Source organism: Crocuta crocuta, unplaced genomic scaffold (genome assembly GCF_008692635.1).
Source record: "Crocuta crocuta isolate KB4526 unplaced genomic scaffold, BGI_CrCroc_1.0 scaffold30, whole genome shotgun sequence".
Classification (NCBI taxonomy): Eukaryota; Metazoa; Chordata; class Mammalia; order Carnivora; family Hyaenidae; genus Crocuta; species Crocuta crocuta.
Genome location: NW_027528345.1, coordinates 11,525,551 through 11,549,223, shown reverse-complemented (window position 1 = coordinate 11,549,223; position 23,673 = coordinate 11,525,551). Strand labels below are relative to the sequence as shown.

The 23,673-nt window shown below is 46.3% G+C and overlaps 1 protein-coding gene and 1 long non-coding RNA gene across 3 annotated transcripts; one reads left to right on the top strand and one right to left on the bottom strand.

Moving 5' to 3' along the window:
* The first annotated feature begins 3,651 nt into the window (after nt 1-3,651).
* On the top strand, nt 3,652-20,917 carry CELA1 (chymotrypsin like elastase 1). The gene is made up of 8 exons (XM_077753411.1): nt 3,652-3,706; nt 4,391-4,473; nt 5,611-5,711; nt 6,595-6,723; nt 7,479-7,615; nt 8,834-8,979; nt 19,813-19,962; nt 20,725-20,917. The coding sequence occupies exons 1-8, from the start codon at nt 3,667-3,669 to the stop codon at nt 20,740-20,742; spliced, it is 804 nt and encodes a 267-aa protein (XP_077609537.1). The 5' UTR covers nt 3,652-3,666; the 3' UTR covers nt 20,743-20,917.
* Nucleotides 14,769-23,595, bottom strand: LOC144222768 (uncharacterized). Of its 2 annotated transcripts, none has more exons than XR_013332475.1 (3): nt 23,488-23,595; nt 17,427-17,547; nt 14,769-15,794 (listed from the first exon to the last, which is right to left on the bottom strand). It is a non-coding gene; the product is annotated as an uncharacterized LOC144222768 (long non-coding RNA). The 2 variants fall into 2 exon arrangements; XR_013332476.1 differs by having other exon boundaries at nt 23,524-23,595.
* Nucleotides 23,596-23,673: the final 78 nt, after the last annotated feature.

The window sequence follows — 23,673 nt, the reverse complement described above, 5'->3', positions numbered from 1 at the left end:
GGGGAAAGGAAAAATTCTTTGCTGGCAAAAATGGGACATGAGATCCCAGTTAAAATAAAGGGTTTATGGCCTCGGTAAAGGAAACTTACCATTGGTTCCTCCTCCCCCACAGTGTCCCTTAGCTGATCTGTTGGAGAATCAGTGGGTTCAGGCTGTGTAGAGCCACACACATCACATCCGAATTCTGTCACATCTCTGTTTCTTGTCCCCAGACATCCCTTTGGCCCCCAATCTAGCCTACATGGTGTGTGTCAAGCACATGTGGACACGAGGAGACGTAAGATGCGGCTCTTGCTCCACGGAGCTCAGCCCCTAGCTGGAGAAGCAGCTGCAAGCAAGTCAGGACCAGCCTGGAGATATTCAGAGACGTGCTAGGTGAGGTGGAAAGAACAATTCCTTCCATTTAGGGAAGTCAGGGAAGGCCTCACCAAGATGGTGACATCTGACCTTCGACCTCAGGGATGGGTCCTTAGGTGGGACCTCACACAAGCGACGCTCTAGACTCAGAAAAGTCACAGAGAAACAAAGGTACAGTGGATCTGACAGACCAAGGGGACATCAGAGTGGAGGGGCGGTGGATGTAGAAGCTAGAAGATGGGGACCACAGTATGACTTCCGTGGGGCCGAGGCCCTTTTGTCTTCATAAAAAAAATGTTTATGTTTTACAACTGCATTTGGTATAAAAATATAATCCAGGCTGATTGTATTCATTTTACTTCTTCTGATTTAAAAACAAATTAAAACCGTGTGGGCCCTAAACGTATTGTGGGCCCTAGGCCCTATGCCTGCTGTGACTATGGGGTAAGTCAGCCTGTAGAACAGTGGGTTGGGGCCCAATGGAGAAGGCTTTGAAGGCCATGCTAATTTGGGTAAACCATAGGGAGCTGTAGATCCTAACTCTAATCCTAGCTCTGTCCTAGGTTGCATTAAGTATCCAAACATTTACCAGACGTTGATTGTTTGCCATTTATCCCATATCCTTCATGCTCTCCATGCATCACTCAGCAGCTTTCCAGCCAATATTATGATATATGCCCAACCAAGGTGGCCTGTTTCGCACCAAGTTTCCTCACCCCTCTGCAAAAGCAGTATAATGTCTCCCAGGGCAGTCAACTAAGAGCAACTCACAGGGGATGAGAGGTGCAGCGGGAGGGAGAAAACACACAGCACACCTGGAGAGTAGGTCCAGCTTTGGGAGTGAGGGAAGGACTAAGGAAGATAGGGAGTCAAGAAGAGAGAGAGGGCACTGGTGGGGTGATAGAAGACTTCATGGCCTCCCCTTAGCGGAGACTGGCCTCACCCTACCCCAATATCGGCACTATTCCTTAAAATTCACCCCTCTGATCTTTCTCGGAGTTAACCTAAAACCTTAACACCTTGCTTAAATCTTGCTTAAAACCTTGGTGCTGTGCTCCTATCCCCTGGTTCTAGAAGCCTCTTGCTGTAGAGGGTCCCTCTAAATGGCTGGTGCCTGTTGGGGATTGATTTCCTACTTGAAGAATATTGGCTCCAAAATAGCTAACAAAAGTAATGCTGTAGAGAAGCCAAATAATACAGAAGAATACGAGTGTAAAAAGTGAAACTGAAGGGGGCCTGGATGGCTAAGTCAGTTGAGCGTCTGATGTCAGCTCAGGTCATGATCTTGCGGTCCGTGAGTTCAAGCCCCACATCAGGCTCTGTGCTGACAGCTCAGAGTCTGGAGTCTGCTTCAGATTCTGTGTCTCCCTCTCTCTACACCTCCTCTGCTCACACTCTATCTCTCTCTCTCTCTCAAAAATAAATAAACATTAAAAAAATTTTTTTTAAGTGAAATTGATCCTCACAATGCCTCCACACCTATTGATTCATTCTCTAGAAGTACTAACTTCTGGATAAAAACCCTTTCATACCCTTTTTCTATGAATAACAAATACACACACACCCAGTACCATATCATCTGCCATTTGATATCTTCATTTAGGATCTCAAGGGCATCTTTTCATGTCAGTTCATTAAAGTCCAACTCATTCTTTTTGAAAGCTGGAGAGTACTCCATAATTTGGTTAAACCTAATTTCCTTAACCTTTCCCTGCTGATGAATACTTGGGTTTTTCCCAGTTTTGCGGCAACTTGGTGACAAACTCTACCAGAACCCACATCCTCGTACATTTATTTTTGTGCCTGTGTTTCTTTCAAAAGGGTGCAATCCCAGAATTAGAATTGCTTGGTCAGAAGAAACACAAGGCCTCCAAATTTAAGCCAAAGCCACTGTCTATGTCTAACCCTAACAGTGAAAATAGAGTCTGACCAGCATGGGAGATGAGGCTGAGCGTGCAGATTAGGTGACGGTTGTGAGGGCCTTAAGTGTACTCCTGAAGACTGGTTTTTATGCAAATATAGATCGGGTTGCTCTAGGCCAAGGCTATGGAGGTGGATGTGACATTGGCTCACCCTGGAGTATGTGATGCTGAGGGGTAGCCTGTAGCTGGCCCTAAAGGCCTCCTCTTGGGCTCCTCATCCTGAAGGTAGAGCTGGTTTCTTAACTCCAGAGCTGGTTTGTGTGTGTGTGTGAGCATGACCAAAGAGGCCTGATTCCCCAGCCCAGCTCCACCCTCTTCCTCATCTACTTTTGTTGGAATCCTGGGGGCTAGACTGGAAAGGGGACCCTCCAGGTGCCACGAGCACCATAATGTGATGGCCCTGAACAGCTCTATGACATGGCATATAGAATTCCTCCCTCTAGGCTTCTCTTGTAACTGCAAGCATGAATCTTGAATTCTGGAAACTGTCTAGGCCACAAACCCCCACCCCCACCCCTACCCTCAGGGTGAACCAGATGACTCTCCTGCCACTCTCCAGGCTTCCTGGCTTCTTCTGCCTAAATCACAGCCCAGCTCGTGGCCCTCTGCTCTGGGGCCTCCCAACCCAAAGTCCTCTGCCCGCCTCAAGGCGCCCTGCACCCCCTCCTTTCTCCTCTCCTGACTTTGATGGGCAGAGCCTTTCATCTCCTGCAGGCCATGCTTATTCCTCACTTGCTCCCTCTGCCCTCCATGCTCATAGCCCTCAGACTATCTCCCTTTCCTGGGGGCGCCCCCCTTCTAACCTACCTCACGCTCTCCGTCTCTGGGAGCCCTCTGGTTGGCTCTCCATCTGGGTCTCCCTAAACCCGTTTCTTAGGACCTTCCTCCACCAGAATTCTCTCCACTGACCCTACTTGGCTTAGCCTCCCTGCATTTATACCTCCATCCCGGAGGCATAGCCCACCTCCGTCCTTGGGCAGGGGGAGATTGCTAACTACTCTTCCCTCCTCCACGCCCACCCCTTGCCTCCACCTCCTGGTGCACTTACAGTGTCACTGAGGACAGCAAGGCAGTGACAGACTGTGAGGGGAGCACCAGCCCTGGTTCCCTCTCTTTTTTCTGAAAAAAGAGTTCACTGGATGCCTTTCAACGGGATGCAGATGCTTAATTCGGCCCTGACCTGACCTTGTTCTGTCTTTGAACAACATAGATAAATTCAACAAGAAGATAAATGAGTTTACTTGAAAATAAATCTTTTCATTTGTATTTCCACGTCACCTGTGATTTACCCCGGCCTTCCCTCTGCAGCCCTGACAGCTGCTGATAAGAGGAGTATAAAGAGGGCTTGGTTCATGGCAAGGGGGCAGTGGTCAACCTGGCCGGCAACATGCTACGCTTCTTGGTGTTCACCACCCTGGTCCTTTATGGTAAGTGGGTCCTCTGGCCTGACTGCTCTAGCGGGGAGGATTTGAACAGCAGGGTCAAAGGCTATCCTTAAGTCCTGGCCCACTCTCTATCCCCGGGCGAGATGGGACACCCTGTGGGTCTGGCAAAAACTTACCCCTCCTGGAATCCAGGATAGGAAGAGCGAAGGCTGCTCTCCATGCAGGACCCTCTGGTTGGCAGGGCCTTGGGCCACAAAGCCGAGATGCCTCTTTTGTGGGTCTGGGCTTCCTTGCCACCCTCATCGCCAGGAAGACATCCTCAGCAGGTGTCTGGCTGGGATGTGCGCTGCTGTCCTTGCCCCCCTGGGGAATCCTGCCAAACCACTGAATGTGTGGGTAGCGGGGTGGGAGGTCACTTAGGGCCATGGGATGGCCCCAAGCAAGGCTGAGACCACAGGGAGCCTCTGGGGCCTTAGCCCAGTGATGTGACATGGGTCCTTGGTAGTATGCCAGAGTCCTGGGGACACCCGGGGTTGGGGGAAGCAGAAGCCACTCTGACTCCCCTGCTTTCAGAAAGGGCTCCCGTAACTCTCAGCTGGGCCCCTCATTTGCTGGGGAGGAACTGTGAATTCGCAGACAAAGCATAACCGCCACCCTGCCCCCCACCCCGAGCTGCGAGCTGCCCCCGTGCTTAGTCATCACTCACTTTTCTTCTGCCCTACAAAGGACACAGCACCCAGGACTTTCCAGAAACCAACCCCCGGGTAGTTGGAGGGACTGAAGCTAGGAGGAATTCTTGGCCCTCACAGGTGGGTGCTCCTTCACAGCCCCAGACTTCCAACAGGACGAGCTGTGTGTGTGCTGGTATATAATACAACGTGCGTTTGTGCACAGCCTTATCCACAAGAAGCTCTCTAACTGTCTGGATCCTAGATGTACAAGGTGAACAGGCCCAGGCTTAGGTGGAAAAAGCGCCCAGAAGGTTTGGGGAAGGGGATCTGAACACCAACCACACTCACTGTCCCAGGCACGCACCCAAACCCAAACCGCATGCCTGTTCCCAGTGGCACAAGCCAGACCGTGTGCCAGACCCGCAGCTCAGATCTGCTGAACCCTGACACACACGCACACGCACACACCGCTCCACACAGTGTGCCTCTGCCTTCAAGCACACCCCTGCCCCCCGAGTAGAGCATGTGGCTTACTTGACTATTTAGAGGGTTTCTACTTTCGTAACAAGGCAGCAAGGCTTTGATTTAAGCAATCCTGGATGTGTGAAACCGGCAAATTAACTGGCAAATAACCACACTTTGAGAGGAATCCCTACCATGAACATTCAGTTCGCTTCACCGAAGTTTGCATCCTAATTTTCAGAAGCAGAGCGATTGTGGAACATGTAGTGCTGAAGAAGACATGAGCTGATAAAAATGAATATTCCAGTGATGGTTCTGAGTATTCCCTAAGGGGGGGGGTGGACAGGACATGTCTTGAGGACATTGGAGAGGGCACTCTGGAGCCCTAAGCCTGTGGGCTTAGGTGATGGAGCAATTCCACAGCCTCGTTTCCTTCCAAGAGGGAATGCAGGTCAGAGGGCCTGGGTTCTTGGCCCTTTGCCAACAACCCAGAGTGGGGATGTCAAATACACTGTGGGTGTGCCTTTCCTCCCCCGTCCGTGTACACAGCAAACATCAGCCAACAGCGGAGCCCTCTTTCCTGCTGATCCCAGGGCTGTCTGCACACCCCTTCTCACCGCCATTCCGAGGAGCCACTGGCGACCGATCAGTAGCAACTGACAGGTCAAATGAAACCCTCTTGCCGTCTCTGGCCCACAAAGTTGGAGAGTGTTGTGAAGGATGGAAGGAATGGAAGGAAGTGTAATATGTAGTTTGGGGCAAAGCCTTTTAAGAAACACCAACCTCTCCCTCCCCTCTCTCCTCCCCTTCTAGATTTCCCTCCAGTACCTCTCTGGGGGCAGTTGGTACCACACCTGCGGAGGGACACTCATCAGACAGAACTGGGTGATGACAGCCGCTCACTGCGTGGACAAGTGAGAAAAACAAAACCGTAGCTTGGCTGAGCCTCTGGAAGGGGAGAAGTCTGGTCTTTCGGGAGGAATATGTATTTCTGAGCACTCAGGACAAGACTTTAAGGGGCCATTGGGGGGGCCCATGGAGGTAGAATATAAGGAAATGTACGGACTTTGGGACAGGGCAAGATTAGGTTCGAATGCCGTTTCTCCTTCTACCTTCCTGACTTTGGATGACTTCCTGAGCTTCTCTAAGCTCTCATTCTCTTATTTCTAAAATGGTGTGATAAAACCTACTTTGCAGTGTTATTGTGAGGATTAAGTAGGTGAATATTTAAGTGTCCGGTCAACGCCTGGCTGGTAATCATTTTTTTCTTATGTGTCTTGAGCAATTGTTCTCAACTTTCAGCACGAATCAGAATCACCTGGAATGCACAGATCAAGGCTTCTGATCTGGTGGGTTCAGGGTGAAGCCTGCTAATCTGCATTTCTCACAAGTTTCCACGTTATGCTGGCTTTGCTGGCCCAGGGAACGTGCTTTAAACTATTGGCTTATACTTCCCTCAAAACCTCTCTGTGGGCTGAGAGCCATTATTTCATTTATGTTCACCCTACCTCTCCCAGGTTATGAGATACTCAGCCTAGGCTGTTTAGCTTGAAAAATGGGGCAGTGAAGTTGATGGTGGTTTTGGTCACTCCCACAGGCTAGTAAATTCGAGAACGAGAGAGCTTGTTACTTCCTCGTCTTCCAGGGTCTTTCCACTGCCCTCTGCCAGGGCCAGTGAAGATGAGTTCTTGTCCTAAAGATAATATGTGAGATGGTTTCCCAACTTTTCTCTAAGGGAAAATAGGCTCCCCACCCCCACCCCGTCACTCAGGGCTTTCTTCTCTTCTCTTACTTCAGCAGCAGAATGACCTTCCGTGTGGTGGTTGGAGAACACAACCTGAACCAGAACGATGGCACAGAGCAACGTGTGAGCGTGCAGAAGATTGTGGTGCATCCATATTGGAACAGCAATAACGTGGCTGCCGGGTAGGGTCAGGGCTGCTCTGGGAGGTAGAGGCCTGACTGGCCAGCATCAGGGGCTTGGCTTCCCTTACATTCATTCAGAAGGACTCTGAGAATTTAGCTTTTTGGAAGGTTTGAGAATTCTGGAAGATCTAAGCAGGTTTGCATGATTGGGTCACCTGACACTCCTTCTCTGCAGAGTTTCGTGTTTCCATTTCTATTGTTATTTATTATTCATTTTATGGAACAGACCCCATCGGCAAAAGTAAATGTCTTAAAATGAATCTTATATGAGAAAACTCCTGCAAGGCCCAGCTGTAAACTTTTGGAAAGGAGGTAGTCAAAATGGTGGTCAATTCTCTGGAGTGTGGGGGGTGGGGAGCGGGTCGAAGTCACCGGGATATTTCTGCGGAGTTTTCAGACCCATGCGGCATTGTACATCTTTCTTCTCTGAGAATTCCTCTCTACTACCAAGATCATAGCACTCTGCTCCTCTCTGATTCCCCGTTCATAACTGAAAGCTATAAGCCCCACTCTCCCTTCCCCCATCCCAGAGCTGCGGAGGCCACAGCTAGACCGCAACACCAAGACCTCACCAGCAGGTGCTGCCATTAAACAAGTAATACCCTACAATCCAAACGTGTTTGAATTGGAGGCTTAGCAAGTCAGCCCTTTTTCAAAGCTGTTGGTTTCTAATTCTATGGGCACGCAAAGGCTGGTGAGGGCCGCCCTTCTGCTGACCTGAGGGAAGGCCCGAGCAGGCTCGTTTCCTCCTCCAGCTATGACATCGCCCTGCTGCGCCTGGCCCAGGCAGTTACCCTCAACAGCAATGTCCAGCTGGGTGCTCTGCCGCCGTCGGGGACCATCCTGCCCAACAACAGTCCCTGCTACATCACAGGCTGGGGCAGGACCAAGAGTAAGTCACCTACAGTGGCAAAACCCACCACATGGGCCTTGAGTAGATAGCAGAGCTTCTGGGCACGTTTTTCTGCAGTCCCAGGTGCTCATAGCCAGAGACAAGGAACCAGAGATCAAATAACTGGTGCATGAAATCCAGCTAAGAACCGGCCATGGAACAGTCAAGTCAGGGAGTCAGAGACTCTTATAACTGAAAAAATACCAACACCAAACAAAACACCTTCCCTCAGAGAATATTTTGTACCAGCCTCTCATTATTATATATGGGGAGACTAAGGCCCAATGAAATTAAAGGCCTTATATAAGATCACATGACTAGCTAGTAACTAGTTAGCTGGGGCCAGGACCTGGCTCTCACTTTGGTGGTCGTCACACCATAGTCGCTGGGCTGTGGGTTGGAGTGACTAAACCAGAGGTAGCTGTAGGGCCAGAGGAGTGAAGGCAGAAGAGGCCTCAGCTAGCTCTTTCTGGTCGACACGGGAAGAGCTCTGGTAGGCAATGCCATCCAGACAACATAGAAAGGTAGGAGGGGCTAGGAGCAGAGGTGGTGAAGGGCAGGGACATTGGGGCTGACCCAGAAGTCTGTCAGCCAGGAGGCGGTATTTGAGCTCTGGGGGAGAGGCAAGGCCTTGCTGTGAGCAGCTAATCAGCTGGGAAATCCTGGAGCTGAGAGAGAGAGAGAGAGAGATGCTTTTAATGCAACTACTCTCAGTTCACTTAATGTCATAGAGGTTCAACCTCCTGATCTATAACATGAAAGGGTTGCTGTAAGGATGCAAAGAAATAATTCATGTGCAAAGGCTTTGAAAAGTCGAAAGAGCCAGATAAAGGAAAGCTGCAGCAAGCTCGTAGGAAATGAAAAGAAGGGTGTGTGGTCCCGGTTCTGCTTCGTGGGGATGACGGTGTAAAGTGAAAGCAGGGGAGTTCTCAACAGATAAGACCATCCTGGTGACTTTAAAGCACTTGCCTTCTTTGAAGCAGCAGTAGGAGATTGGAGGTTGGTGGTTGGAGCTTGGGAACGGTGATCAAGGATGAGCCCTGAAGGAAGGGGCCATAGCCTGCATAGAAGGCGGGGAAAAGGGGAGGATGAGGCGTGCCCTGGAAGGAGGCTGCCCTGAGTTCAGCTTTCTTGGGAAGGTTTGGGAGGGTGGGGAAGGTCTCCCCCCCCACTCCAGAGGGTTGGGGGCTGACCTCCAATGCTGTGTGTCTTGTGCAGCCAATGGGCAGCTGGCCCAGGTCCTGCAGCAGGCTTACCTGCCCACTGTGGACTACGCCATCTGCTCTAGCTCCTCCTATTGGGGCTCCACCGTGAAGAACACCATGGTGTGCGCAGGAGGAGATGGGATCCGCTCCGGATGTCAGGTAAACACATGGGGGAATACGCCTGCTCTGGCGTCTCGGTGAGAATGAGTCTGTGCCAGTAACTCTATACTCAAGGAATCTCAGAGTCGAAAGGAATCCTACAATTCATCTTGCCTGTGCCCTGACCTCAGAAGCTTGTATGTGGCCCAACATTGGTGTGTTGGTGTATGTGTGCGGTCTTTGGAAGTTGTCACCTAGACTTCTTACAGCCCGGAGTGGTGGTTGTCACTGGGCATGAGAAAGCTCTGTTCCCATCAATCCCAGCTTTCCTTGTACCTCCTCGGCCACCAACCCTTTACCTCAGTAGTATTCCCAGGAGTATATACAGGTGACTCTGGCAGGGGAGAGTGTACAAAATAGTGTTATAATCATTTATATATATAATAAATAGGACCTTCTTCTATTTAGACAAGATTAATCTGCAAAATACCATCTCATAGATTCCTTAATGTGGTTCAACAAATGTTCTTGATTACCTGGTAAAGGCCAGGCACTGTGCTTAGTGTTAGGGATACAAATATGACTCAGACATGGTGTTTAGTGGACAAATGGCAGAGGCAAACATAGGAAAGAACATTGTAATACAACGTGAGTAAGTTGTATGTATAAAAAAGATGTGCATAGGGTGATACAGGAGCCCAAAGGATAGGCACTTGTCTAGACCTGTTGGGGTCAGAAAAGACTTGCCTCCCCCCAAGAAAGTAACGTCTGTAGTGAGTCCTGATGGTTAAATGGGAGAAAGCCAGGCAAAAACGGAAAAGCTGTTCAGAGAAAGAGAAAGAGCATGAATGAGGGCATGGGCCCAGAAACCATCTAGAACACTTAGAGAATTACAGGGCGTTCCCGACAGCTGGAGCGGAGGTCAGAGCTCACAAGCCTCCAAATCTCCTACCTGTTTCACTATAGTCCTGTTTCTCTATAACCATTCTATAGAATGCTTTTTTTCATGTTTGTCTTCTACTCTCTTGTCAAATTTCTTTTTTTTTTTAATTTCTTTTTTTAATTTACATCCAAATTAGTTAGCATATAGTACAATAATGATTTCAGGAGTAGACTCCTTAATGCCAGAATGCTTTGTAAATTTTTAAATGGCTGAGAATAAATTAACAAAAATAATGCCATGACACATGAAAAATACAAAGTTTTAATGTTCATTAAAAAAAACACATTTGATTGGAATAAATACAGCCATACTTGTTTATTTACATATTGTTTATGGCTACTTTCATAGAGTTGAATAGTTGCAATAAAGACTGTAGCCTGAAAAACCTAAAATATGTACTATTTGGCCTTTTACAGAAAATGTTTGCTGACGCTTGGGCTGGAAATAAACTATTACCATACCAGGGAATGTCAGGAGACTACACTGGAGGCAAGTAGGAGCCACAGGACTTAGCGCTTCAAGTGCTGTGTGCGGGGGAAGAAATCTTTCCCTTCTCCCTTCTAAGTTCTTTGGCTCACCTAATAATTAAATTGACAGAAGACAGATTAACAGGACAAAAACTAGTTTAATTTCATATTGCAGGACCTCATAAAAATATGAGACTCAAAGACCTTTTAGACAAAGAAATAACAAATTTGTGAAGAATTGACAAGAGAAAGAAGTTTGGGCTTGATGTAAATTAGCGAAGAAACAACAGGGTGAAGTAACAGGGTTTGTTATATGGCCCTGCATTCCCTGTCTCTAGCCGGAAGGATGTCTCCTTACCTCCTAGTACAGGGAGGGTAACTTTCACATGGGAGATTTGTTTTCTGCTTTCAGAGGAACAGAGTAGGGTTAGAATGTCCTTCTTACATTGTCTGTTCTTAAGTAACTTTAATTCAAAATAATCAATATCCCAAAGTGGTGCATTTGGTGGCAGCCTGCCCTGAACCTCCATCGCATGCTTAGGGACATGAACTTTATCTTTCAGGCACTGCGAAACCATTAAAGAGTTGTAAAAAGGAGAACAGCATTATCAGAGTTGTCTTTTAGAGATATTGTCTAATGACAGGGTAAGCATGTCTTTGAAGAGTGTTAGGTTAGCCAAGAGACAGATTAGGAGACTACTGTAATTATCTAGGCAATAAACTTGAGGGCTTGAACTAGGGCAGTGGAAAGGAGGGAGAAAGAAGGAGGACCTGGAGTGACTTCCAGGCATTGGTTTAAGTGATTCAGAGGAGGGGTTTGCTGCCTCCAATGAGAGAAGGTTTATAGGATTTGGGAAAGAAGATGATGAACTTGATTTTGAACAAGTTGAGTCTGAAATCCCAGTGGGACATTCAGGTATAGTTAATCAGTAAGTAAGTAGATATAAAGAAGCAGAGCTTGAGGGGAGAGCTGGGCTAGAGATAAGCCAGATGAGCTCCACCCCCCACCCCAGCCACCCCCATCCTGCAGGGGAAAAGTTGTAGAATGAGAAAAGAACAGTGAGTTGAAGGGAAAAAACTATGATAACATGAATACTTGAATGCTTCAGGGATAGGTGGAGGGCAAAGAACCCATAAGACCTAAGAAGGATTAGAGGTAATAAGGGCTTTCCAGAGTCTCAAGAAATACTGATGTGTCGTACACAGTATACAGCGCATCCAGGAGCCACAGTAGATCGTTGAAGTGCCTACTTTGGCAGCTGGTGGCTCACCGGTAACTGTGGCAAGAATTTCAGTAGAGTGGAGGGGGCAGAAGTTTTATTGAAGTTAAGAAATGAAGAGGCTAGAAACATAGTAAGGAATGGAAAATACTCTTCCAAGAATCTTGGGTGAAAGACAGGGACCAAAAAAAAAAAAAAAAAGAGTCTGGCAGCTTTAAGGAGGATGACAAATCATGGAGGGGCTAAATATAGTATATTAAAATTGAGTAATGTAATACGCAGAGAAGAAAGGATCTTGTAGAGTCAGAGAGAGGAAATAATGGACGGCACAAGATCTCAGAGGAGGAGCAAGGGAACCAAGAGCACAGGAAGAGAGACATCAAAACGTGCATGGATATGAAAGAGTCTGCAGGCTGGGTGGCTGGAGGATGGCAGGTGTTTGCATTATTTTTTCTATTTACTTATGAAATAAGAGATTGAATGCTGATAATGAAGGTACAACGGTTGTATGGGTCTGGACTAATTAAAGTGAGTGCGACACAAGTGGCCTCCACGATGTTACTGATAGAGTGGGGTCGCAGACCACGCGATCACTAAGTGAGCAGGTGATTCAGTCCATTTTACTCAAAACCCAGTTGCAGGGATGCGTTAATCCAGGGCTGCGGTTTCCTGCATTACTGGAGCAGAAGGACAAGACTACAGACCAACTGTAAGGTCCGAGCTAAGTGGTAGAAGAGAAGCCAGCTGTAGGATGGTAGGCTGACTGAAACAGTAGAATCAAATGATCAAAGCTTTTTGGTGAGCACCTAGAACCACAGAAGTAAGGTGACCGACTCATCCCAGTTTGCCCAGGACCTTCCTAGTGTATACTGGGAGCCCTACATGCAAGTAGAAATGGATAGGTAAGCAGTCTCTCCCAGGTCCTCACCAGCCAGCTTCCCCTATTACCTTAAGGTTTAACCTCTCTGAGTTAATTCACTTTCCCTCTGCTCTCCCAGGGTCTTGAAGTCTGAAAATGTAGAGTACTTTTTCTTTTCTTTTCTTTTTTTTTAATGCTTTATTTATTTCTGAGAGAGAGAGAGAGAGCGCCAGGGAAGGTCACAGAGAGAGGGAGATCTAGGATCTGAAACGGGCTCCAGGCTCCAAGCTGGTAGTCAGCACAGAGCCCGACGCGGGGCTCAAACCCATGAACCGTGAGATCACGACCTGAGCCAAAGTCGGAGTACTTTTTCTTCTGCAGCTGCTCCAATTGACAATTCTCTGAGGCGGTTGTGTCTCCAGGTCCCTTGCCACTGGAGTTTCCCAAGAGTGTTTCTTCTGGGAATTCAGACTTCTGGGTCCCCCAACCTTTCACCTCAGAATGGATCCACTCATTCCCACTGAGCTGCTTTCCAGCCCTTCCTTCTGCCCTCAGATCCTCAGCCACACCTTCCATCTCTCCAGAGCCCGTTTCTTTCCAAGTCAATTAACATAAGATGTTAGTATAACATAAGATGATAGTATTATATGTAATTTAATGACCTTTCATTCCTCTAGCCCAGAAATACTCTCAACCCTCTATTAGAACTGGGATGGAAGATTTTTAGGTTGTTTTGTTTGATTTGTTTTGAGTGCAGTAATCTAAAGAAAACATCCTCTTTTCCTAAGCAGTAGCTGGGGTGTGGTACGGCTAGTTCCTTTTTAAAAGAATTATCCCCAATTTGAACTTTTGGTGTCTTTTCCTTTTGAGCTTTAATTTTTAATGAGGCTATATGTATAAAATTGCTTAAAGTGACAAATCAAACTGTGAGCTTAATAATGGAAAAAAACTATCACTGTGTTCTTTCCACTCTTCTAGATCTCCCTCCCCAGAAGGGACCACTTTCAACTCTTGTTAGCTGATTCTTTTGGTGTCTACTTCCATACCTCTCTAAAAATAAATCCTTGTATTCTTACTTAATTTTTCAGTTCAGGCATTATGGGTGATGTGGGTCTCTCTTCCTTTTACACTATGTACCTGTTAAATAACAAAAATTCAACTGAGCAAATTTAAAGATCAAAGTGGCTTTATTCAATGACTCAGGAATTGGGAAGCACTCCCATATAGCAAACAGAAAGGAGCTCCATCAAGCTGCAGAAAAGGAAAAGTTTTTAAAGGCAGAGAGGGAGCTGGAATAAAGGAAATTATTAGTAAAGAAGGCCTTGTTTTAGGCAAGGTTGTCCTCCTGAGGGAAGCAGAGGGGGTCTATTAGCAGATTACCTCCTGATGCTGACCAGGAAACTCCAAGTTGGCTGGCTGCAGGTCATGTTTCTGAAAGACGCTGAAGCCATAGTTAGGTTAGGTGTTAAGTCTTGGTGGAGTTTAGCATAAGTGACTCCATTTTGGATCTACTGTCTCCTTAACAATTCCCTGCTTTTGATTAGATCCTCAACTTAACTGACAGGTATGATAAAAATTTACGGCATCAGTGCTACTCTCAGCTACTGCAGTTCTCATAGCACTTTACCCTGCAGTTCTCAGCATTTTGTGAAATTTTGTTGATCCTTTGTGTGGTATTCACAGTTCTTGTGGTTGTTTGCTTAATCTCTGTGACATTCACAGCCCACAGCTTCAAGTTCAATCACCCAAAAGTTGCTCGTTCTCTTCATTCCTTTTCTGGTGTTCCTGTTTTGCGGAGATCATTTGCTTGGTAGTTAGTGGCTGTGAACATGCATTTAAAACTTTTGAGAGAATAACAATGGACCAGGGAAACTATTATGTTTACGATAAGTAGAATAATTCCCAATGTTTAGAATGCACTTTGGAGCCATGGTCCCCAACATCCAAACCAATCAAAATCAAATAAGTCAAAGAAAGACCCTGTTGTAAGAGTCACCCTTCTAAGCCATGTGACTTGCTTGGTGATCTTATGTAGTTGAGTTTCAACTTCCCCAGAAGCGTTAATCCGAGCACAGTAGGTGATATTGGTCACAGTACAGACATCCCCTCACTCAACTAAAGATAATTAAGGACTATCCTATCATCAAGAATAACTTATGGGGAGCCGGGTGGTTCAGTTAGTTAGTTCAGTCAGTTAGAGTGTCCGACTCTTGGTTTTGGCTTAGGTCATGATCTGAGGGTCAAGGGATTAAGCCCTGCATTGGGCTCTATGCTGAGTGTGAAGCCTCCTTGAGATTCTTTCTTCTCCCTCTGACCTTCTCCTTGACTCACTCCCTCTCTATCTAAAAAAAAAAAAAAAAAAAAAAAAAAAAAAGAACTTTGGCTACTAGAGAGTCTAAGGATCTTTATCGGGCAGCTATTGTTTTAGCAGCAGATTCTACAATACCTTCAAGAGTGAAAGAGAGGTTTCTGATCATATTCTAATGAACATTTAGAACTCTATTCCTAACCAGGGAGGTGTAGCCCTGCCAAAGGAAGTGAATCCTAAATCCTGAATAATTCCTTTCTTAACTCAATTATCTAACTCGATGATTCCTTTTTAACTCAATTCTTTCTCTAACTTGGTCACATAAATCCAGGGGAATTGTACAATGAGGTATCTTAGTTCAATTGTGGAAAGCCTAGGGGCACAGTTGGATAACCTAAAAGGCATTTATTTCCTGGCTGTGTCCCAGCTGCCTAGTCATTCATAGGCCCAAGGAGAGTGATAAATACCGCAAAGACAACAACCCCTCTCGGGGCACAAAATACTTCTCAATAAGGTAGCACTGTTAATGGATTCATTCCAGGGATTGTTGCATTTACCCATTCAAGCCAGGGATAAGTTAGGTCTTCTCTTAGCCTGAAATAAAAGATTGTCCTAGGTTCCAGAGGTTGCCCTCCTTAGCCATGGCCCAGGAGATATGGATGATGGCATTATCTTTCTAGGCCAGCTCCAGAGTGAAGGAAAGAAAGGGAAGAAGAAAGGGTTTTATATTTAGCTAAAGTATGAAGTCTTGATCTGGCATCTTGGGAGGAAGCAGTCTACCTCCATGTCAGCTACTTCTCTTTCTAATCACTTTGATTGGAGGATCTCCAATGTTTGTGTAGGACCAGATGTCAGCTGTGAGATGCATGTCAGAGTCCCTGGAGTCTGGCCACCATCTGGGTGGTGCGGAGGACCTGGTGTACTCCCTTCCAAAGAGATTCAAGAGCAGTCTTTGTTCTCATTGATTCCGAATCAGAAAGGTGAGAGAAAATTGGAAATGTTAGTTTGAAGAGTCATAGCCAGATTGTTTAGAAAACTAGAAGAATTCAGGATCCAGTTTGCAGGTATATAGTAGAACCTGGAAGACAATGAACAGGATTAGAATCTAATGCAGATAAAAGTGTAAACATAATTTCTTCTCTCTACACTTACCTTCAATTCTTACAGAAAAATTAACTTGTTTACATATTAAACTTTGCCTGATTATTTACATATGTGCAGCAAGAATAGCAACTGACCACCTAAGTTCTTTTTAAGACTGCTTTGCTGGAATCTTGTAAGCAAAGTGCCAGGTCAGTTTTTCCATGAGGTTTTATTGGCTCTGTAAAGTCAACCATTCTTTCTTTCTCTCTTTCTTTCTTTCTTTCTTTCTTTCTTTCTTTCTTTCTTTCTTTCTCTCTCTCTCTGTTTCTTCCTTCATTCCTTCCTTCCTTCCTTCCCTCCTTCCCTTTCCTTCCCTTTCCTTCCCTTTCCTTTCCTTCTTTTTTTCTTCCTTTCCTTTCTTTTTAGTTTTGAGAGAGAGAGACAGAGTGACAGAGAGAAAGGGAGAGAGGGAATCCCAAGCAGGCCCCGTGCTGTCAGCACAGAGCCCAACGTAGGGCTCATTCCCACGAACTGTGTGATCATGACCTGAGCCAAGATCAAGAGCCAGATGTCTAACTGACTGAGCCACCCAGATACCCCAAGTTAATCTTAGTTTCTTAAAAGTGTCTGGTCATATCTGAGTCTATGCACAACTTTCTCAAATATGATATTCCAGTCAGAGCTTTGGTAATATACCTAATGTTTCTAATTGTGTCTTTTTACAAGAAGATCAGATTCTTATTGAACCTATGTAAACAACTAACCATAGTTTCTCTGGAACAACATGGGTTTGAACTGTGTGAGTCCATTATATGTGGATTCTGTTTTCAATAAATATGGAACAGTGTTTTTTCTCTTCCTTATGATTTTCTTGACATTTTGTTTTCTCTAGCTTACTTTAAGAGTACCATATATAACAAATCTAACATATAAAATGTGTATTAATCGACTGTTTCTCTTATCAGTAAGGCTTTTGGTCAATAATAGGCTACTAGTAGTTACATTTTGTAGGAACAAAAAGTTATACAGGGATTTCTGACTACACAGGGAGGGACATTCAGCATCCCTAACCCCCATGTTGTTCAAGGGTCAGCTGTATATTGTCATGAAAAGATTACTCAAGAGTTTTTGAATTGCGGAGGGATCAGGTAGGGAGAAAAACAAGTAAATGTTTCATCTTTAGTCACAAATATATATCTTACCAAACTGTTGGCAGCTTAAGAGAAAAGGTAAAAAGGTTTCCCAAAATCTGGAAAAGCAAAACATTAGAGGACCAGTAGTGTTTTAAACAAGAAGTCATATAAACGATAATCATCCCTCCTCCTCAAGTCACTCATGCCCATGTAATTAACATCTGTCCTATTTGAATCTGTTTTTCCCACCAGTTCTGGAAGTTCTCACCCAGTTCAGTTGCTTGATCTGAAAGTTATCAGAAACCTGTATTCTAGAGTACTTGTTAGATTCTTTTCCATAAATTTCTCTGAGGACAAAACACATTTGCAGGAAGCTTTTGTAAAATCAGCTGAGTAAAACAGTAACTCTCTGTACATGATAAAAGACTTAGAAATGCCCATTATTAAAGATGTGATGAGAGCTCATTCTTAATGGAATTGGCAAGGGGACTTACCCATGGCCCTTGGAAATGGTGAGAAAGATAGTAAACTCACTGTCCACAGAGTGTCATCCCTGTTTCCTGGTGCCCCCAGAGCTGTCAGAAGTGTCCTTTGGTCTGGCCCCTGCCACCAAATCTGTTAAATAACAAAAATTCAACTGATTAAATTTAAAGATCAAAGTGGCTTTATTCAATGATTCATGAGTCAGATCGCATCCCCTCTAGCAAATGGAAAGCAGTGTCATCAAGCTGTCGCAAAGAATGCCTTGTATTAGGCAAGGTGGCCCTCCTAAGGGGTCTATCAGCAGATTACCTCCTAGTGATGACCTGAAAATTCCAGGTTGGCTTGTTAAAGATTGCATTTCTGGGAGAAACCAAAGCTACAATTAGGCTAGGTATGAAATCTTGGAGTTTAGCATAAGTGACTTTATTTTGGGCCTGCTGCCTCCTTTTTGACAGTTGGAACATTTTGGAAGAATGCTTTGTAATCAAAAGCAGCATTCTAAGTGAGATTATATATATTTCCACGTAGTCAACGGCTGCCCCTGGCTGTCTTCATTCTTCCAGAGATATGCTTGGCACACATAAGCGTGTGTGTGCTTTATTGTGGGTCCCTAGTCTGCTGTTCCTGTATTTCTCTTTCTTGTCTTAAACACTATTTGATGTTGCAAATCCTTCAGCAAGTTCATGAGAAAGGGAAGCAGTTTTTTTTCTCCTCCCTCTCCCTCCCCTTTTGGCAACCACCACTCTGTTCTCAGTGTCAATGAGCTTGTTTTGTTTTGTGTTTAGATTTCACCTTATATATGAGAGATCATACTGTGTCTTTCTCTGTCTGACTGGTTTCACTGAGCACACTGCCCTTGAGGTCCATCCACATCATTGCAGATGGCACGATTTCCTTCTTTTTTAATGCCTGAACTCTTACCCACGATGTATTCTGAAATCACTTTTCATTTCCTGCAGAACTTTGTTTTCCCTGAAGTTAATAACCGTCTTTAAATTTGCATAATATATGCTCATTTTATCACTGATTCAGCTCCACGCTCTCCACTAATTTGTTAAGTGACTTATTTTACCCTCTCATGACCCCAGTGTTTTGTGTCTTCGTATGGGTTTATTTGCATTCATCATGACAAGAGGCTTGGTGGGGTTTCTCATTTTAGAAACTCCAGAACTTTGGTTCTGAAAATGTTTGTTGATGATTTCCTCCCCTCCATTTTTATAGTGTCTTTCTAGAATGTCTGTTATTCACTTATTTACCTCCTTAGATGGTCCTCTTATTTTCTTAGTTTCTCTATATTATGTTTGTTTGTTCTACCGTAACTTCCAACCCTTCCAAGCTTTTCTTTCTACTATCATACTCATAATTTCCGAAGGCTCTTTTTGTTTTCTGCATGTTTTGGTTGGCAGTATGCTGTTCTTGCATCATGGGTGTGATATCAATCATAGGTTTTTATTGTTTGCTTCCTTCTCCCAGCATACTCTTGGCTGCCTTCATTTTTTGTTTATTTCTTTGTCTCTTCGTTTTGAATTCTATTTTTATGTTAGAGTCTTTCTTCAGATGTTTGGTACTCCTTGACCATCTGGTCTTATTTCAGAGTGAAGTAATAAAAAGCTGATCAGTAGCTCTGAGCCTTTGGTGGGATTCATCCATGCTGAACTGGTCTGTTGGGTGATCTAGTGAAGATCTGGTGGTTTAGGCGGAGGACCTCCAAAGGCAGTAGCTTTAGGTCTTGCCTCTTGTGCTGGTCAGATTTTCCAGAGAAATATCTTTCAAGTTCCTGTCTGGAATTACAAAACTGGCATCTTGGGAGCTGGGTAAGGAGGAGAGTGTCCAAGTAAACCCAGGTTACTCTGATTCAAAGCCTGAGCAGGTAACCACTACCCAATGTATCATTTTCCCTCCCCTTCCCCCTGGTTTAGTTTAATGTGTTGACTACTTACCCTGTGTCTAAAGGCGAAGTCTAATTAGAACCACTGGCCTAAATGCTGGAGATGAAGACATTGTTAGGACACTCTACTCCCCCTACTCCCAGGTTTGATTTAAACCAATAAGAGCTACCGAGCTTAAGATGTTCAAAGTTCTATGCCAGCATTGTGGAGAGGAAACATATCAGGAAGACAGTCTCAGAAAGCAGTCTCAAAAAGCTCACAGATAGGTGTGGCAGGTAGAAACAAATTATGAAACCAAAACACAAGGCAGAACACGACATAAGTGCAGCAAAAGAAAGGATTAGGAAGATGAGATGCGTCTGGATTGTGGGGATATGAAGGAAGTAGGGATCTGAATTGGAGCTTTAAAACTGCACAGGACCTGACACGCAGAAGCAGGGTATGAGCAAAAGCAAAGTTTCCAAGGTTTAATAATGGAGTTTTCAGCCCCTCCACCTCCCCCCTGCAGGGTGATTCTGGGGGCCCTCTCCACTGCCTGCTGAACGGCAAGTACACCGTCCATGGAGTGACCAGCTTTGTGTCCAGCCTGGGCTGTAATGTCTCCAGGAAGCCCACAGTCTTCACACGCGTCTCCGCATACATCTCCTGGATAAACAACGTGAGTCCTCTCAAATGACAGGGTGAAACAGGGTCACCTGGAGACCCATACACTGGCTGGGTTGGGGAGCAACCATTGGACAGGGAAGCCATCCTCTTCCTTACCAAACTCGTTCACTCCTTTCCCTCACCCCCGTGATGCGCTTTCCCTGAATAACGCTGCTCTCCTGAGCTCCCCTCTGCATACCCGCTCAGCAGACTTCACCTCAAATGTTTACTGCTTAGGGTAAGATAGTGACAACAGCAGACCTCAACCAGGCACGTATCAGTGCTGTCCTAAGTCAAAGCCGAGGGAAACAGCTTCAGAAAGTACTGCATGCTCCTGGGAAAGGGAAGAGTCACGAACATTTTCTCCCATGAGCTCCTTCTGAGGGCATTAGGAGAGTTTGCTCTACCCTTTAGTGAGAGGTTTTACTACCTTAGATAATGCTTGAAGGTTAGGTGAGACTTGACCTACACTGACTTAGCGATAGCTTCACCATCATCCCACCGAGGCCCTCCAGCCTTCAAACACACTCTGGTCTCCTGGCATGAACTTCGATTCACAACCATTTCAAGGCCTATTCTTTACACCAGGTGCCGCGTATGTGTCTAGAACATTAATTGTCCTGAGACCTACTTCTACCCTCCCTCCCCCCACCCCCGGCACTCCCTCAGCTGCCCCCAGAAACCCGATGCGGGGCTACCCTCAACCAGGAGCCCTGAAGAAAACAGGGAGGTGGGCAGAAGTTACTGACTGTGGACATATCGGCTTTTCCTTCAGGTCATTGCTTCCAACTGAACATCTTCCTGAATGGCTCGGCCTGCCCAAGATGATGCTTAGACCCACAGTAGGACTTGAGGCCATCAAGGAAAAGACAGTCTGAGAGACCCTTGAGCCGGATACAGAAAAGCAAATAAAACTGAATATACGTGATCATCCTGAGTCTTTTTGTTTGCCATTAAGCCCTCCCGAGGCAGGGCAGTCGTAGGCCACAAGTTGGATTTCACATTTCTGTGCTGGATCCTCCATTTACTGCCACTTCACAGACTCAGCCAAGTGGGAGTGGCTTTACATCAGCCTTTTTGCATTATTTTAGGATCCACCTGCCATTAACCTGCCCCTCTGCTCTTCCTCCCATGTACATTTGCCATATTCGAAGGCACAGAGTACTTTCAAATGTTCCTGAGTGACTCCATGTGCCCTGGCTCTCCCAGGTAGGCTGTGGGCTCATTCTTTTTTTGTTCCCCCTCCAGCGCCTAGAGCAGGGGCCCACCCCCAGGTTCCGGGTGATGGCAACTACTAGGATACACTACAGAGGGGAGCGAGCGGAGGATTCAGCAGTAGGTCAGACGCCAGCGGACAAAGAAAGTGACAAATTACAAAGGAGACCAGGAAGGCAAGAACAGAAAAAGAAAAAAAGGAAAAAAAAGGAGAAGGTGCTGACCAAAGAAAGGAAAGGGTTGAGCAGAACAAAAAGGGAGAAGAGACAGCCATACAGGCCCTCCAACTAAGTGTGAGTCAGCATGTCAAGGCCAGGACTGAAATAGACCACCGGATCCAGGCTTCTGTAAACCACAGAGAACTGGGAAGCTGATATTTCTGCCCCATCCTGGCCAGGGCTCAGTCTGTTGGAGTGGCCTACAATAGATTGAACAGGGAACTGAAAGAAGGCTAAGAAGTTGAGAAGCAGCTTTTCATAGCAATCGCTGAGGACCAGCCCAGAGGGAATAGGTAGTGAACAGTGTAACAGGAGAAACCGGCTAAGACTGGTCCTGGAACGTGTAGGCTGCAAAGTCAGCAGAGGCCTCTGGAACAGTGCATGCTCTGTATGAAGCCGGGTCGGGACGTCTGCATTCCCATCTCAGTTCCAACACTGAGGAACCGGGGAGCCTCTGGGCAAGTCACCAGCTTTTTCTGTGACTCAGTTTCCTCATCTAGTTAACTTGTAAAGATGGTCCCTGCTCTGAAATCCCGGGATTTGGTGACCATCGACTTCAGTTCCCAAGAGCCTGGCATGGAAGGGAGTTTCTTAGGAGGGAGTGGCTCGGCTGCGTTCCTGAGGATGCTGTGGACCCCTGCGAGTGACAGAGGTGTTGGCCTCCTTCTGCTAGTGACACACCTGTCATTATCACCACCTTCTCTCAGTGTTCCCACAGTACTGCCAGCCTCTGGCCTTCTCCCCTCTTCTTCCCATCCAACCTCAAGTCCTTCTATTTTCTGCACTCTGCCCCCTCTAGACCAGCCCCACAACTAACATCGAGAATAAACCCTAATGATGTAGTACCTGACAATTTTGTATCCGCCACTATTATTGCATTAAGCACATAATATTATAATCGTCTGATTACCAGCCTACCTCCACCTTCAGACTTTAAGCATCTTGAGGTCAGAGATTGCATTCTTCAAAATTTATCTTGGGGCGCCCGAGTGGCTCCATCGGTTGAGCGTCCAACTTCAGCTCCACTCATGATCTCACAGTTCATGGGTTCAAGCCCTGCATGGGGCTCTGTGCTGACACCTGGGAGCCTGGAACCTGCTTCGGATTCTATCTCCCTCCCTCTGCCCCTCCCCCCACTCATGCTCTGTCTCAGTCTCTCAAAAATAAATGAACGTTAAAAAAATTGGGGGAGGGGGCGCACCTGGGTGGCTCAGTCGGTTAAACGACCGACTTTGGCTCAGGTCATGATCTCACGGTTCGTGGGTTTGAGCCCCGCGTCGAGCTCTGTGCTATCAGCTAGTTCAGAGACTGGAGCCTGTTTCTGAATCTGTGTCTCCCTCTCTCTCTGACCCTCCCCTGCTCACGCCGCCTCTCTCTCTCTCTCTCTCTCAGAAAGAAATAAAACATTAAAATTTTTTTTTAAATTTTTTTTTAAATTTTATCTTGGTTTCCTAACACCCAGCAATGCCTGTCACAGGGCTGACCCCGAGGGCAGTATGTCCTGGGGAACCGTCTGGAAAACAATAGTGGACAAAGGCCTCCCGCTTCCCTCTCCACTCCTCAGGACCTTATTGTGATTCTCTTCCCTTCCTGGAGGAATGTGACCTCTGCTGTAAAATCCTTGAGGGAACGGTTCCTCCAAAGCTACTGTTCCTAATTCCCAGGTATCCTCTCAAGTGAGTCACAAAGTAACTTCTTTTTGGAAACCTTCTCCCTTGGGAAGCAACAGATGTAATCTCAGCAGTCCCATCGCCACTTTCATGGTCTGTCTTCGCTCTGCGTCCACCCAATAGAGACCCCAGTCTGTCCAGCCATAGAAGTCTGCTCCCCCCATCCCCCAGCATGGACTTCATTCTCCCCTCCGCAGTCCTTTTCCAGTAAGATCCTCTCCTTTCCTGAAGACCCCCATTTCTACTTCTGGCTCAGCTGTTCCTCCCTTTCAAATCCACATGCGGAGTCCCTTTCCTTTCTGCGCTGTATCCCTACCAGTTCTGGCCTCTCCACAGAGGCTTCCCATCTGGAAAATCCCTGGAATGAGAAGTGTATTTTACAACCCAGGAGACCTGCCCGCGGAAGTGAAACACATTTCCAGAAGTGGGAAATACCCCGGCTAGGTGGAAATCGCAGTCTTTTCTACCCACATCGCTCCAGTTGTTTCCCCGTGCTGATGGTTTCGGCGAATAGGCTCTGTGGCTCCAACGTGTCTTGGCTCACNTGAGCGCCGCCTGAGGGCAGGCCCAAGTCTCCAGTCTCCTCCAGAGCAGGTGCATCCCCCAGCCTGGGCTCCAGAA

What these genes read in the sequence shown, in the direction of transcription:
- CELA1 (XM_077753411.1), top strand. Translation starts at nt 3,667, where the DNA reads ATGCTACGCTTCTTGGTGTTCACCACCCTGGTCCTTTATG. An exon ending in AGCAATAACGTGGCTGCCGG is followed by an intron (nt 6,724 to 7,478) that starts GTAGGGTCAGGG and finishes TTCCTCCTCCAG; the next exon opens with CTATGACATCGCCCTGCTGC. An exon ending in AGGCTGGGGCAGGACCAAGA is followed by an intron (nt 7,616 to 8,833) that starts GTAAGTCACCTA and finishes TGTCTTGTGCAG; the next exon opens with CCAATGGGCAGCTGGCCCAG.